Source organism: Branchiostoma belcheri, unplaced genomic scaffold (assembly GCF_001625305.1).
Source record: "Branchiostoma belcheri isolate BF01 breed outbred unplaced genomic scaffold, Haploidv18h27 scaffold234, whole genome shotgun sequence".
Classification (NCBI taxonomy): Eukaryota; Metazoa; Chordata; class Leptocardii; order Amphioxiformes; family Branchiostomatidae; genus Branchiostoma; species Branchiostoma belcheri.
The window spans coordinates 141,517-157,040 of NW_017803837.1; the positions used below are offsets into that span (position 1 = coordinate 141,517).

Sequence of the window (15,524 nt, forward strand, 5' to 3'; positions counted from 1 at the left end):
AGGGCAACGTCATGGACAATCTGGAAGTGGATCTGTAAGATACTGGTGGTCGTCTTCATCGTGGGAGGATGTGCCAATGCTGGGAGGGTGTATCTCATGCAGATGTCAGGTACTACAACACCTGTTTACATTGTTTCCAGGTACGATAAACATGTACCTGAGGCTGTTCGTGAATTGTTTAATCAGGATGGTCAGTCACTAAATAAATTTAAAAGAGACTTTTTATACAACCAACACGGCACAAAATCCTATTTTTACTGTACATCTTAAATCATGCGTATAAAAGTACATGTAAAAGAAAAATGGAACCTTTACACATTGTTTAAGGTATGCTTGAATTAGCCTCTACCAGGCACCACAGATCGTTGAAAAAATAGTAGAAATTGGCCAAAATAAAGGGATAGTACACCAGAGAAGATCCAGGGCCATAGAAGCTCCAATCCGTGGGTCGCAAATTGGAGCTTCTATGGCCCTGGATCTTCTCTGGTATACCATCCCTTTATTTCGACCAATTTCTACTATTTTTCCAGCGATCCACGGTGCCTGGTAGAGGCTACATTCATGCCACGACGGGCTAGGTACAGGTCAAGATATAACATATAACAGACACATAACAAATGTATAATATAGAAAATTGGAGACAAGAGATGCACTACTTGACTTAGACATACATACATAAGGAACATACAAGGGTACTATACTAGGCTAATACAAAGTGTTCTAGTCACTGTCTGAGCTAATATAGAGAGGTCAGCTTCTTCTTGCTTTTTTGGACAGTGAAAAATGTGGGAACAGATCATGTTTGTGATACACGGTTTGTCTAGACGCATCAAAAATATAAATTTATCATTTGCACTTAGGTGTTCAAAGTATGGGAATTTCTCTTTGATATGATTAAAAAGGACAGATTTTTCATTAGAATATAAACAGAGTGGCACCACTTCATCAAGATCAATAGAGTTCCACGATCTCATACCTTCGCCAAATGACCTTAACCTTTAGTACTATGTACGAATTATAGATTATTCCCCCGATTAAGCAAATAGGATCCTCATCTGCATTAATTTTATCAGGTGATCATATTCACCCAAAGACATTTTTATCTTAAGAAAGAATGACATTCTAGCATTTCCTCATAAATTATGCAAGTGAGGTCCTTATTTGAATATATTATGTTTCATGATAATTTAATGATAATTATGCAAATTTAGTCTTATTTACATAACCAATATCTGCCTATGTTTCTCTCTTTCTCAATTACATGTGCAACGAGCTTGACTAGTCCTACCATGGAATGCAGCTGATTTATAGAATTTCCTCATTAATTTCCTCATTAATTATGCAAATTACAACCAGATATGCAACATTGTCATCTAGTTATGTCAAGCATCACTTAAGCTACCTACCTACCAAACATGGCGACGATCCATAGACGGGTTTTTTAGTTATCCACCTTTCAATATTTTTCCACAAATGCCCCTGTAGTTCCAGGACAAGCCGCTAGGAGTCCCGAACTCAAGTCACTTCTTCCCCAGCACAAGAGCTATCTACCATCTAAATTGCGGGACCCTAGCTTGTCTAGATCATGAGATATCAAAACCTTTGCAGTACCATAAGAGGCCGCCAGGAGGCCCAAAATCAAATCATTTCGAGCTCTCATCAAGACCTACCCACCTACCAAATATCAAAATCCATTAAGCCTTCTCAAGTTATCGTGTCTACAGACACACAGACACACACACACATGAACACCCCTGAAAACATAATCTTCTTGGTGAAGATAATAATCCGTCTCCCGAACACCAGCCGAACTCTCCCAAACATGGTTAGGAGTAGGTCGGGAGCAAGGTCGGCAGGTGTTCGACCAGGTCGGCTACTGTTCGGCTGTGTCAGCCAATGTTTCAAAATGTTAAAACATTCAGGGGTTGACGGGAGATTTGGCTATGGTTGGCTGATGTTTGGCAGAAGGTCGGGGCGTGGTTGGCAGTCAAATTTCACTCAAATTGGAGTCGTGAAAAAGGTAGGCTCCATGCCCGTAGCCAGGATTTTGAATGTGGGGTTCTACCCACTGCTTGAGGGGACCTCGCCGAAGGCGCGAGGTTCCTAGGGGGGTCCGGGCATGCTCCCCCGGGAAATTTTGAAAAAAAGGAACCTTCTAAAATGGCATTTCGTGCATTTTTGAGAGGATTTCCGAGAAAAAATCAGACATAAATTTTTATTCAATGACAAAGGGAGCAGTTTTTCTACGAATCCAGTCCATCTTTTCAAGAAAAACCTTGGACCTTTACATAAAAAGTGGACCAAAAAGTGGACCTTTACATAAAAAGTGGACCTTTTAACCTTGTGGGGGGGTTCCGAACCCCTGGCTACGGGCATGGGCTCGATCTAAAAATGGTCAGGCTGCTCCCGAACTTAATCCAACCTTGGTCGGCTGGTGTTCGGAGGGAGGCTCTGAATGACAGGGCCTTAAACGAAATACCTCAGGCTCTTCCTGGGCCAGGTCCAGACTAAAGTTGTAGCGTTTCCCGGTGTGAAGAGGACACCTCAGCCCGTAGAAGTCCCACTGGTTACAGGCGTAGATGTACGGAAGTGGAGCTGGCCCAGGTTTGCCGTCCACGATCTGGTTCATGAGTATGGTGGCGTTCTGAACAGTCTCAACTGGAAGGCCACAGCAAGTAAATTTTATGGATGACATCCTCTGCAGGTTCTAAATCTAATGCGGGCGGGCGGAAAAAACAAGGCGGGCCAACAAAAACAAGGTTCCTACAATTTAAAATTTTGACTCAATCATTGTACAAATGGTTTTGATTCAGTAGGAGCATCACATACACAGCCAGCGTCACATATCACTGCATCAAAGTAAGAAACAAAACATTAAATCAGAGCCTTTTCCTGTCTCCTCTCTTCATAGTTAGCTGCCATCCACCTTCCGGCATGGCAACAGACATCTTTACCCATTTTCGGCTTGTTGACCATCGCCAGAAGGCAACAAAATTTCCTTTTTTTCCCCCCAAAATCAGGCGAAAATTAATGCGCGCGCTGTGGCCTAAGGATAGATTATAGAAAGAGGACTTTCGACCTTTGGATTTAGTAGCAAAATATCGGGAGTTTTATTTTACATATTTAATGTACATTGAATAAGACTCAAAGAGAAACTTCTGCAACGATTTCACTGTATTGAACTTAAGTATGAACTTCATCGTAAAACTCAAAGCGTCAATGTCATTGTAACATATAAGCCGTCCGCGTATTTGTGCCGTATATGTATCAGGACAGCGAAGACAAAGAATAAGTTCGACAACTGATCTGAGGAATATGAAATGTACTCACACATCTGGAACTCAATATTGAGGTATCCGCATGGCACAAAGTCCACCTGAATAACTTTTCCCTTCACAGAACCTGGAAACAACGTTATATTCAAACGTTTTGGCAAATACATGTTCAACAGTGTAGCCCCTGACCAAAAGGTTTTGCCCATTTTGTCCAAAGCAAATTGAAGACAAGCTTCACTTTGTCATAGAATGCTCTAGATATGATGTTTTAAGTAGCAAGCTATTTACATTTCTCAAATCAAGCACAAAATACATGTACTTGATATTACAGACAGGCTTGAAGATATCTTTAGCTGCAATAACTCACACAATGCAACAAGAGTTCCACGATCTCATACCTTCGCCAAATGATGTTAACCCTTGCGGGTGACGAATTATACAATTTTAATCATTGATTTTGTAAATAAGAGCCTCATTTGCATGGATTATATTAGTTGATCATATTCTCCATCAAATGACGGCCTTATCATAACAAAAAGGCTATTATAGCACTTCCTCATAAATTATGCAAACGAGGTCATGATTTGAATAAATTATGTTTATTGATGTTCACCTTCACTTAACTTCCAAATGTGGCAAGTATGAAATTCGGGGTGCAGCAGTTACAACTATGGAATTATAAGAAGTTGCCATTAATTATGCAAATTAGGTCCTCATTTACATCCTCAGATGTTTTTCTCGTTCTCAAGTAGATGTCACAAGTGTTTCATAGTTCTATTATTGAACAAAGCAGATTTATAGAATTTCCTCATTAATTATGCCAATTAAGTCCTGATTTGCATAATTGCCATCTGATTATGTCAAGCATCACTTCAACTACCTACATACCAAAAATCACGACAATACGTCAACCGGTTCTTGAGTTATCGTCTTTCGAATTTTTCAACAAATGCTCCTGCAGTTCCAGAACAAGACGCTAGGGGACCCAAACTCATGTCACTTCTTCTCTATCCCAAGAGCTATCTGCCATCTAAAATTCGTGACCCTAGCATGTCCAGATCACGAGATATCAAAACCGGAAGTTCTGCTGCAGTACCTAGGAAAGCCGCCAGGGGGTCCAAAATCTAATCACTTCTAGGTCTCATAAAGACCTACCCACCTACCAAGTTTCATTCCAATCCATCCACCGCTTCTCGAGTTATCGTGCTAAACCACACACACACACACACACACACACACACACAAACACACACACACACACACAGACAAACGCTACTGAAAACATAACCTTCTTGGCGAAGGTAAAAATAGGTAAATATATTAAAGACTGTTTTGTTATCAGAAAAAATACAGAAACTCATGATTAGCCCCTCTCGATTGTATATTATACTAGCCCTAGTAATTAGATTGTATATTATGCTAGCCCTAGTAATTAACAAGTATTGTTCTATACATGTACCTAGTACATTTTGTACAAATGTTTATTATCTGTTACCCTACATTGTACAATCGTCGTGCAATAAAGCTGTATCTCTATATATCATTCACAGATAATGACGACAGCAAAGCGTTTGTTGTTTAAGTCTACATGGTGTTGGTAAAAATGATATTCTTCTGGCAGAGATGCAAAATCGAGAAACCATCTTCCAACTCACCACAATCCTCGAACTTGAGCAGGTGGCTGTTCGCCCCTGCCAGACACAGGACCAGGAACAGGAGAGACCGAACGTACATCTTCAACTTCCACAGTAAACGTCTTCAGAAACTGCGATAAAGCAGTACAACTACAACTACGTGTCAAAACATGTTGACGTATTTTTTCTTTATCATGAACTCTGGACTCATAGCGCAGTTTGGCTTGTGTGGGTGACAATGGGTCAATTCTTCACATGCTGTTTACGTGATGAATCGGTAGGCGGCGCTTCAACAGTGGAAACGAGGTGTGCTGGCGTCCGCGTTACTGTCCCTAGGCTACTAAGGCCACACCGACTTAATTTTATGGATGACATCCCCTGAAGACCCCCAAACTAGTGCGCGCAGGCGAATAAAAAAAGTTCCGGCCAAAAATGAAAATGCTACTAAACCACAGGAATACAAAGCTGGTATTGTGAATTCGCGGCAGTTCTTAGCGACGTATACGACGTTTTTTTTTGCGGAATTTATGAATCGGTACTGTACGTATGTACCGAGTTCTTGAGTCGTGGAGCTTCGAATTCGATAGCCTGGGTGCCCGGCTCCGTATTGTCGCTAACTACCATAGACTAGCCAGGCCTAGAGCCAGGCCAGAGCCTCGGTGGACGTGATCTTTTTTTTCGAGGGCAACAGGCGAAAATCAATGCGCGCGCGGATGTCATCCATCAAATTAAGTCGGTGTGGCCTAGGCATGACTTGTGAGCGAAGAGTGGAAGAAATTAAACAACATATTGTTGCGGTTATCTTTCATGGACGCTCTAATTGAGCATGTTGACATCAACAGGTTGTATAACGGTTTGTCAGTGAAAGATAACCATCGGGTTCTAATTACCGAACCTACAGCATTACTTGCTAATGATCCCGTGAAAAAATTGATGTTCGGACGTGTATTCAGGTGTTCTGTCAGCACCTGGTGCTGCAACTTGAATGTACTAAAGAGTCAGATCAAGATAAAGGCCGTGTTCATGTGAAGTCACCCAAGGCGCTTTACATGTGGTTTCCCCCGAAGCCAGTTTCAAGTGGCTCCATCTGAACGCCCCAAATCACATTGAAAGCGCCTCGATCCCAAACCACTTCTAGAGGTGGTTTCGAATCGGTTTTCCCGCATCGCGATTTGCCTCTGCGATTTTACGTGGCAGCAACTTAAAGAGCAGTAATGGTCAAATAATGTGTCCGATCTAGGGCGAGCTTCACCGCCTCTGGCGGGACCACGTCGGCATTCGGCCGAGATACGCTGGGAGGGGGGCATCAGCAAGCAGGTCGTTGACCTCTGACATTAATAACACGCTACCTTGCGTGTTTTCATCAAACAACAATAAATGTAGCTCAGGCTAATTGTGATCGGGCACGGTTTCAAAGGAATGAATGGCACGTTGACCAGATGTGAGGAGTGTGAGTTACCCGAATCGCGGTTTCGATGACTTCACATAAACACGGCCTTTTATGATGCAAAAAATTTCAAGGCGACAAAACTGGATTTTAAAGTCAATTTTCTGGATATTCTTAATCTTTAGTTCAATTCTTCAATTCAATTCTTTATTAAGATACCAAACATAACAGACAAACATGACAAACAATGTTGCCTGAATGGCGTTGATATTTACACAAGATAAAATGTCAAAATATTATATATTTACAACAACTATAAAAACAGTACAGTAGGAGTACAACCCAGATATTTACAAGGTTCATTATCTTGTAGTAAATGTAGTAAGTTGAATCATACCATACTGATATCTGTGAGGCGAAAATGTGATGTCACTGACGGAAAACGGTTGTTTGTTTTGTATCGTAGGCTGGTTCTAGCTATTTATGGATGGTACCCCAAAAGTAAAGAGACACCTGCCGTTGCTTTTTTTAAATATTTTAAACACTGCAGGTATGAAATGATGACGAAAATGTGCTTAATACAGACAGATTTCCTCATCGAGAATATTTTTTGTTTTGCCACCAGAGAGTCTAAAGAGCCTTTAAAGACTAAAAATGATAGAAAAATAGCTGTTTCTGTCGTTTATGGCCCCAAAATACAATGTAACTGTCATTTAAAACAAAATAGCCTCAGAAAAAAATAATAAGTAGGGGGTTGGCTTTCTACTTGTAAAATATCATGATGAAAGGTGTTGTTATCGCTTGCGCGTAAAGCCATGAAGTAAACAGCTTTTTTTAACCAAAATGTTGATTTTTAACCCAAAAATCCAGAAGTAGTAAAAACAAAAAAAAAACTTTATTCAATGTGTTTCAAGTACTACTAGAACTGTATGAAGTTTAGTTGTGGTGCGACCAAACTATCAAAAGTTACAGGCATATGTATGAAATACTATTCATAGTATGCCATAGGCTGCCTTAACCCAACCGAGACGTGCATGTCCATAAGATAGGGAAATCTGTTTTTCTTATAATTGTAATGTAGATTGCTAGCTCCACCACATCAAATAATATATATTATTCAGTCGCCTTGGCAAGGTTTTTTATTGCCTCAGCCTTGTTTGTTTTTCCACCAGAGAGTCTAAAGAGCCTCTAAAGACTCGGACTCACCTAAGTAGTCTAACTACGATAGAAGAACTTTTTTGCACGACAGTTGCACATGGCTCAATGTATAACTAATGAACAAAGTACAAAAGGACAAAGAATAAGAGCTAAAATAGAATAAAACCTAATAAATCATGATTACTCAAATAAAAAAAATTATCTTCTGGGATGGGAGGTTTGTTACTCACGCGAGGTCTCATGTATTTTCAAATGTCTTGTAAAATATTTTCCTTTCATTGTAAAAGTGGCTGCGAGAATATAAGTTGTACCTAACTTGAGTTCGCAGTCACTTAGTCCATGTCTTTTCATTCGTAACCATCGTTGTGATTCCGAATTTAAAAAAAAAAAGTTTATCTTTGATATAGTGTTACAATCGAGTGGGGCTGATCACGAGAGTACAGCACCGATCACGTTTGATGTTCAGTTTGGGACGTCCAACTTTGTCTCCAATGTTCAACAGAAACACACTCTCACTGTGACTGTTACTGTTGTTATCGCCTTGTAGATATGGGTACTCTCCAAGCAGAGGTTGTGGGGGAATGATCGTTACATTTTTATCTATGGTCGTTTTTTTGTCCTGACCCCCACCAACATGGGGTCGTGTTACGTAGTCGGTAGCGCGTTCGGCTCACGCCCAAGAGGTCGCGGGTTCGAATCCTGCCCATGTCACCGATCTTGTGCCTTGGGAAAGGCACTTTACACGACTTTCCTCACTTCGCTCAGGTGGAAATGAGTACCTAGCTTCGGTTAGGGACCGGATAGGACGTTAAATTGAGGTCCCGTTTGGGGGGGGGGGAGCCACACCCACTCTCTTTACGTTAAAGAACCCACCGCACTTATCGAAAAGAGTAGGGGACCTTCCCGGTGTGAGTGGTTCAAACGATGGAGTTGAAATATTTAACTCCATGTTCACAGTCCGGTCTTACGTAGCTAGTCCGCACATGTACAAAACTGGTGTGTTACCGCCTGAAGGCGCTTTACCGGTTATGCGAAACAAACAAACCAGCTATATTTGAAGTAATAATGGTAATCGCGGCGCACCGGCCAATCCAACGGCAGTCTGCTGAATCCCATCACCCGGGTGACGTCGCCCAGCCTCGGTCATGTCAGGCGTCCCGTGTCGATTAGTACAGGAAGTATTTCTCTGTGTTAAGTACTATCGTGTGTATTAATGATAAAGTGAGCCATAAAGAGGAATCACTGCGCCAAACCCATACACTTTGAAATTCGTAAAGCAATAACTCAATTAAGAATCAGTAGCCATAAATTAAATATTGAAACAGGTAGATATTACAATATAGCCCCTGACCAAAGGTTCTGTCCATTTTGTCCAAAGCATATAGAAAATGAATTTCATTTTGTTATGGAATGTACCAAATATGATGTTATACATGTACGTAACAAGCTATTCACATTTCTCGAATCAAGTACCATAGATTTTAAGAGTCTCGATGTTGGAGATAGATTTGAATATATCTTTACATGTAATGGTCCCCACAACGCAAAAATAGGTAGATATATAAAGGAATGCTTTGCTATTAGAAAAAATAACGAAACTTGTGATTAGCCCACTCGATTGTAACACTTTATCAACGACTTGTGATATCCCTTATTATTTGAATGATTATGATATAGATATGTTAGGTTTTATTCGACATTAGGTCTTATTCAACACACTTATTTTATTGTTGTTACTCTCTTTATGTAGTTTGCCATACATTGTACCTTGTGCAATTGTCGTGAAATAAAGTTCTTCATATTCCTGACTATTTTTGACTTTTCGAAGTGTTTTCTTAAAATTTGAAGTTTATCTCAAATATTCGGGCCCATTTCAGTTCTCCCTCGAGTGCCTGGAATACCCTCAAAACTTTCCGAATACAAAAAATATCTCAGGAATACGCAAGGAATTCTCCTTCAGACGTTTTTGTGCCTTATTCCACCTCTCGTGTGAAGGGGTTTCAGTAATTACATCTACTTGTTGTTGTTGTTTTTCTTTCCAAAGGTGAAGGTAGTGGGAAGTTAATAGTTAGACTGAAGATTTTCTGAACCCTTTTATTCTCAGCTCTCCGTTACCGATACTTAAAGCACCGTTATTGTGAAGGTTTACATCAATCTCGATGTATGTCTCGCGGTAGCAGATATATCTAGCTACACGGAATGTACACAGAAGTAATTAACCTCAACAGTAAGCCCTTAGAAGCCCCCCTACGGACAAAGGAAATGTGATAAATACGTCTGAAGACGACAAAATGTTTGTCTGGTAAGAAATGAATGGTTTTGCAATCTCGCGACATCTCCTCGGCACAAAGGCGTCTTTTCTATCGGAATCATTCATCATGGGTCTTGAATAAACTTCCAGATAAGTTCCATTCTTCTGGGTACGAGAAAAAAATCGAGCGGTCTAAGTTGAGAGCAATTGCTAAGCAACTCAAGAGGAGCAACGGGGGGAGGCGGTGTAGCCACAATGGCGAGTCAGTGATAAGGTAGTTCTAACCACGGCGACAAGGCGACATGTGGGTGTAACGTGGATTTGACCACGTTTTCATACATCACACTTCAGATCTTTCCTTCCCCCCGCAGTCTCGCGTATTTGCCAACGGTTACCTGTGCCGAGGGCGCAACAATTGAATTCTTATTTACCCTCATATATTAATAGCAGTCACTGAGGGTTCGGAAGTAATAGAAAGCACGACCGTGTGTATCGTTTGTCAGGTTTCTGACACCGTGTTTCTGGCTAATATTGACAGAAGGTCACCACAAGTGCCCAGTCTTATCACCTGGTCCGTAATCATTGAGAAAGCGGCGGAGATTTGATTTGGAGGGCGGGGCAAAACCGCGGGAACACTGGAGACGGGAGTACGGCTACTGAATCAGCGGGTTTGTCTCTGACTCAAGCCGGGGAAGAGTTGGTTTTACGCGCGTGCCATGCTGTCTGCTGAGGCCGGCAGGAATGTACAATTCGTTTTGCATCTTAGGCCATGTTGATCTGATTATATGGATGTCATCTTATGGGAACCCACAAACTGATGCGAGCGAGCGAATACGAATAAAAAAAAAGCTTGGGCAAAAAAAGTTGCATTCATTATGAAATGGTCATGACGGTTGAACAAATGTGACACAGTATGGTATGGCGAGTGATAGACTCTACATGTTCATTTTTTCACATTTTCTACTTTCCTCTAGAATAGCTTTTGGCACTCTACGACATTAGTATCGTTTTCTAATTTTTTTTCCATTTACGACATATGTCATATTGAAGCGGCTTTGAAGAACTGACGTTACGGTCAAAAATATAATCATATCAACATGGACTTCAAAATCATCAAATAAACATACGAGCATCGTCGATAAATTGAAACTATGATTATATATATTTACAACATGGTTTGTCAACCACTTCTGTGTGCACGCATCAACTGGATATGATTTATTCTATTTTATTGAAACTCAAATTGTGAGTTTCTTTCAGCCGAATTGTGAACCCTCTAAAATCAAAATAGAGCAAGGCAAGGGTCTCCTTTTCTCCGTTTTTTGACCATGTTGTTCATTTTGTAATTACAAATGCCGACTTGTCATTACCTAAGCCGTGTGCAAATATTCCTCATTAAAAGTAGTTTTGTTATACCGGGATACCATTACACAAACGTCACGTCATACGTCACTATGACGTGGCTGCTCCTGATTGGACGTTTCCTTGTCCCGAATGCCATGACAACGATCCTGGGTACTTTTTTGTACACAAATTGGGTCACAAAAGCACGCCTTTCTCTACTGTTTCCATCGTTAATTGACAGCCAGGGGGTATAAATAAGGCCGATAATCGCCTCCACCAGGCACTGGAGGAACCGATCGTCCCGGGATCGATTCCCAGACTGAGAAGGTTCCCCTCTTAACGATCGGGAAAGTTCTTCAGAAAAGGCGTGAAACCGATCGGCGAAGATGGGGTGGATCACGAAACTTGTTGTTCTGACTCTCTTCACGGCGGCCCGCATTGAGGGCAGGTGGGTAAAATGAAACTTTCCGCGTCACATTTCGCTCGCAGCTTATTTCAAAACAACTAGAAAATACAGTGTACTTTTAAGATGGAATGAAAGATTCTCCATGATGGCACAAGCTATAAAATGATGCACTGAAAACGTTAAATACTTTGGAACATCAAGTTACATCAACTTCCCTGAGAAAGATTAGACTTTTGTCAACAATTCATGGAAAATTCGTTTTTTGTGTGTGTTTTTTTTTATGGAACTTGGTGTAAATGTATGCATTGAAGTATTCAACTCGTTTTAAGTTGTGCATAACGTTCGCACAGAACTTAATAGGATTTTCTTTGGGTTGGTATGCTAAAGCATTCAATTCGTTTTAGCTGTGCATAACTTCTGTATAGCTTGTTAAGTTTAAAATCAAGTTTTTGTACTCAGAACCATAGTCCAAAAATGATTCCTCGTTCAGCATTTGGCGCAAGATCAAGACTAACCCTGAACGGCAAAAATTAAAATGTTAAAACGAATTTTAATCGCGCCTGTATCTATGTTTTAGTAACTAGGATGTTAAATTTTATTCTATCCTTTCTGTACTATGTTCAATAGTCGTTGCCATACACTGTACCATGCACAATTGTCGGGCAATAAAGTTCCATCTATTCCACAAGTTCACCGGTAATATAATATCTCTTCGCAAAAGTTGACGCCAAGTTCTGTTCACTCAGGTTTACATTGGAGATACCAAGCGCTTCTAGCTCTGCTTGACTGTTTCTAACAGTCAATTAGATATAGAAGTCCAAATACTACGTAAGTGTTAACGGGCCTAAATTTCCCCTCCTAGCTCTGATTGGCGGATGTTTTTCCGCCAATGAGATATAGGAGGTTACCATGCAATCTTTTCTTTCAAATATCTCTGTTAGCTTTTAATTTAACATTTTAATGTCTTGGGGTGGTGGGACTACGGCGCACAGATATGTCAACTTTGTATATTTAAATGTTAATTGTACCGTTTTGTTGTGTGGCGCTGTTAATATAAGTTGTTAACTTGAGTGCAGCGCCACACTGTCCTTGTCATGTCTTTATGTTTTGGTGAATAAAAAAAAAGTTCTGTTTGATTTTGCAGGCTGCAGAACTCCAGAAGGGCCGCGATCCGTGAGTATTTGCGTCACTTCTTCTCGTTAATCGCTTGAGCTTTGACACTCCCTTTTCCGGAGTGTGAATTCCTTAGATTGGGGAAGAAAAGAGTGGAACACATTTGTCAACATAACCATCATGCAATGACCCGATTTGTTCTTCTCAATGGATTAAAAGCACATTTGTGTGAAGGGGTCTGCAAAGAAATCCGGAGTTGTCTGGTAACTGTGAGACGCCCACGTGAACATTGGCTGATCCGGCTATTGCGTGTACGAGTACGTCTGCTTCTGAACTTAGGGTCACTGACTCTTGTAGCTCATCTAAAACTTTATCTCATCTAAAGCTTAAATCAATTTTATCTCAAATTATTGTACCCTCTATAGCAATGAACGAAATGAAATCTTTGACGTAGCCTCCAAATTATACCCAAACTTTTACACATATACAAGTGAAAAGAAAACTACTCTCAACATCCGAAAAAACACAAATTACAGAAAAAGTGGGATCCTTTGTCTTCCTCTGTCTTCAAAAAACAAGTCAAACCTAGTTTTTATTAGTAGTTTCTTAGTAGCTATCAGTAGTTCTATGTGTACTAATTATATCTGTTTTTATACCAAATGTTTCTCCTGTTCATGCAATTCGTTCCGGGCATGAATTTGCAATAAAACTTATTTCTAAAACACGATAATGGTTATTGTTTTTGATTTTGTGAATCTTCACAAATCACATTCGCCCGTCAGTGCTATGTACGTTTGTCATCTTCCATTTAATTCAGAAAAAGATAGTACAGCGGCCCAACTTTTTGATAATCTTTGATAGCAAGTATGTGCTTTAATGTGGGCAAAGTAGAGTGTCTGCATTTATTCGAGGCGTTTTTCGATGAAAGAAACACAAAGAAAACGGCAATGTATCCAGTCTTGTTTGTCGCAACGTCGTAATATGTTCAACAGATGGGAGTTACAGTAAAGTGTGTGTTGTTCTTTTAGCACTTCAAAAGTTTCTTACATATTGCGAAAGTGATAATTTTACATCATCACCTGGTTGTGAAGGTCTCACGGATATTTAATGAAGTAAATCAGTGAAAATGACTTCAAGAAAAGCCATTCCGTCGTGCCTTGTCGAATTGTATTTGCGCGTTCAACTCTGCACACCGGCTGGTATATCCGATAGATGTGCAATCATGCCATAGTTTGGTTAATTAACTTAAAATCTTACACAATCAAGCTATCGTCGGTGGGGTTTAGGACATTTCCAAAATCATATCCAGTTGCATAAGTAACTGTTCTGGCAATGAAGCTATCGTTTGGGCACAACAATCCACTCTAGAATTAACAAAACGGCCCACATATTTTTCCGCCCAATTTGTAAGTTTTCCTAGGACAAAAAGAGTCTCTCTACCTTGTCTTCATGAATAGATATTTTTGCAATCTTAAACACTGAAACATAAGCAATCTGCCGCTCGAATATGATAGTTATCAAATTTCTTTGCCATATTTTACAACAACACATCTAAAAGCAAAGCTCACTTTAATTCATCGTTATGAAAACGTCTAATCAGTCGTTCGTTAGACGACTTTTATTCCTTGGTACATTGTTTCTCAAAAAATAATCCACAAGCTAATGCAATGTAAAATAATGTAACATAATATGAATATATGTACACCTTTATGTAACGTAAGGCCATGTTGATTTGATTATATGGATGACATCCTCCGGGAGCCCCAAAACTGATGCGCGCGTGCGAATAAAAAAAAGTTTTGCAAAAAAAAGTTCTTTTCATTATGTAATCTACGTGGTCATGAGGGTTGAGCAAATGGCACAGAATATGGTTTGGCGAATAATCTAGTCTTCAAATTCATTTCTTTACAATTTCGTCTTTTTTTGTTTGATTTTGGCATTCTACGACATTGGTATAGTTTTTATTATTTTTTTTTTGTAACTTATGGTATATTTTTGCTCATTTTGCAACTGTTTTGTACGATTTACAGTATGGTTGAAAACTTTTTTTTTTGGAAACGGCCGAAAATTCATGCGCGCGCGGATGTCATCCATATAATCAAATCAACATGGCCTAAGTTCTGTACATGGTAGAACTAGCGTCGGCTGGCTGTGACTAGTAGAGTTCATGTACACGCCATTGTAAGAAAACTAAATATCCACAAGTCAAACCATTTCACCCATTCAGCCATGACGCAAACGCCTTTCTTCCATTGCCTCCCATCGTAGCTAGGTTATAAACGTGTCAATCACCACAAGGCTTTGCGGTTGCCACTGTTTACCACCTGTTGTTAGCAACTGTTACGAAAAGACCATTCAAAGTCTAGGTCGGGGCGTTAAGCTCTCCTTTTCTGACACATTCAATGGGCTCGGGTACAATGTAGTGGGGGCGACCCGCCAACAATCGACTCATCTCGTCACTTCCATCGACAATCGCTGAAAGAGCTTATGATGATGTGTTGCCGGGGAGACCCTTACGCACGTGCGGTATTTTATCTCTGGCGGCCGGAGACGTTAAACACCTCCACTTCGCCAGCTTATCAAAGGAAACAACGTCTTATCTTGTGCGCATTCATTCTGGGCACTTGGGAAAACACTCGCATCATGAGTCCGGTCCTCTGGTCGGGTGATAACATTCCGGAGTTAAAGACAGGCGCAGATAACGTTGTAATTTGACGTATCAATCAATTTCACCAGCATGATTTGATTGCTACCTCAAACAGTAGCTATTCACCACGATGGAGGCTAAGTAGCCCGATATGTACCATTCACTCTGGCGTCACCGGAAGAGAAATTATGGTAAAGGTCTCACGTGCGCTTGTTCAAACAGCCATATAGAACGTAGTAGTTTGCTCAAATCACTACTGATATCGTCTGACTTTATTAGGCCACACCGACTTAATTTTATGGATGACAT

At 40.4% G+C, this 15,524-nt stretch overlaps 2 protein-coding genes across 15 annotated transcripts in view; one reads left to right on the forward strand and one right to left on the reverse strand.

The window, feature by feature from the left end:
- Nucleotides 1–5,096, reverse strand: part of LOC109470812 (epididymal secretory protein E1-like) — a 5,573-nt gene extending 477 nt beyond the window's left edge. The window contains exons 1-3 of the mRNA XM_019769889.1: nt 4,931–5,096; nt 3,331–3,402; nt 2,480–2,658 (exon numbers count right to left, since the gene is read on the reverse strand). Coding sequence (XP_019625448.1) covers nt 2,480–2,658; nt 3,331–3,402; nt 4,931–5,009 — 330 coding nt within the window. The 5' untranslated portion in view covers nt 5,010–5,096. The remainder of the gene's footprint in view (nt 1–2,479; nt 2,659–3,330; nt 3,403–4,930) is intronic.
- Nucleotides 5,097–11,289: 6,193 nt separating this feature from the next.
- LOC109470813 (mucin-5AC-like) overlaps nt 11,290–15,524 on the forward strand; it is a 72,497-nt gene continuing 68,262 nt past the window's right edge. For 3 of the 14 annotated variants that reach the window (XM_019769890.1, XM_019769891.1, XM_019769894.1), the window contains exons 1-2: nt 11,298–11,497; nt 12,600–12,628. In XM_019769890.1, the coding sequence (XP_019625449.1) occupies nt 11,436–11,497; nt 12,600–12,628 (91 nt within the window). In that variant the 5' untranslated portion in view covers nt 11,298–11,435. Of the gene's footprint in view, nt 11,498–12,599; nt 12,629–15,524 lie in introns of all 14 variants that reach the window. The other 11 variants (XM_019769892.1, XM_019769893.1, XM_019769901.1 and 8 more) reach the window with 7 other exon arrangements.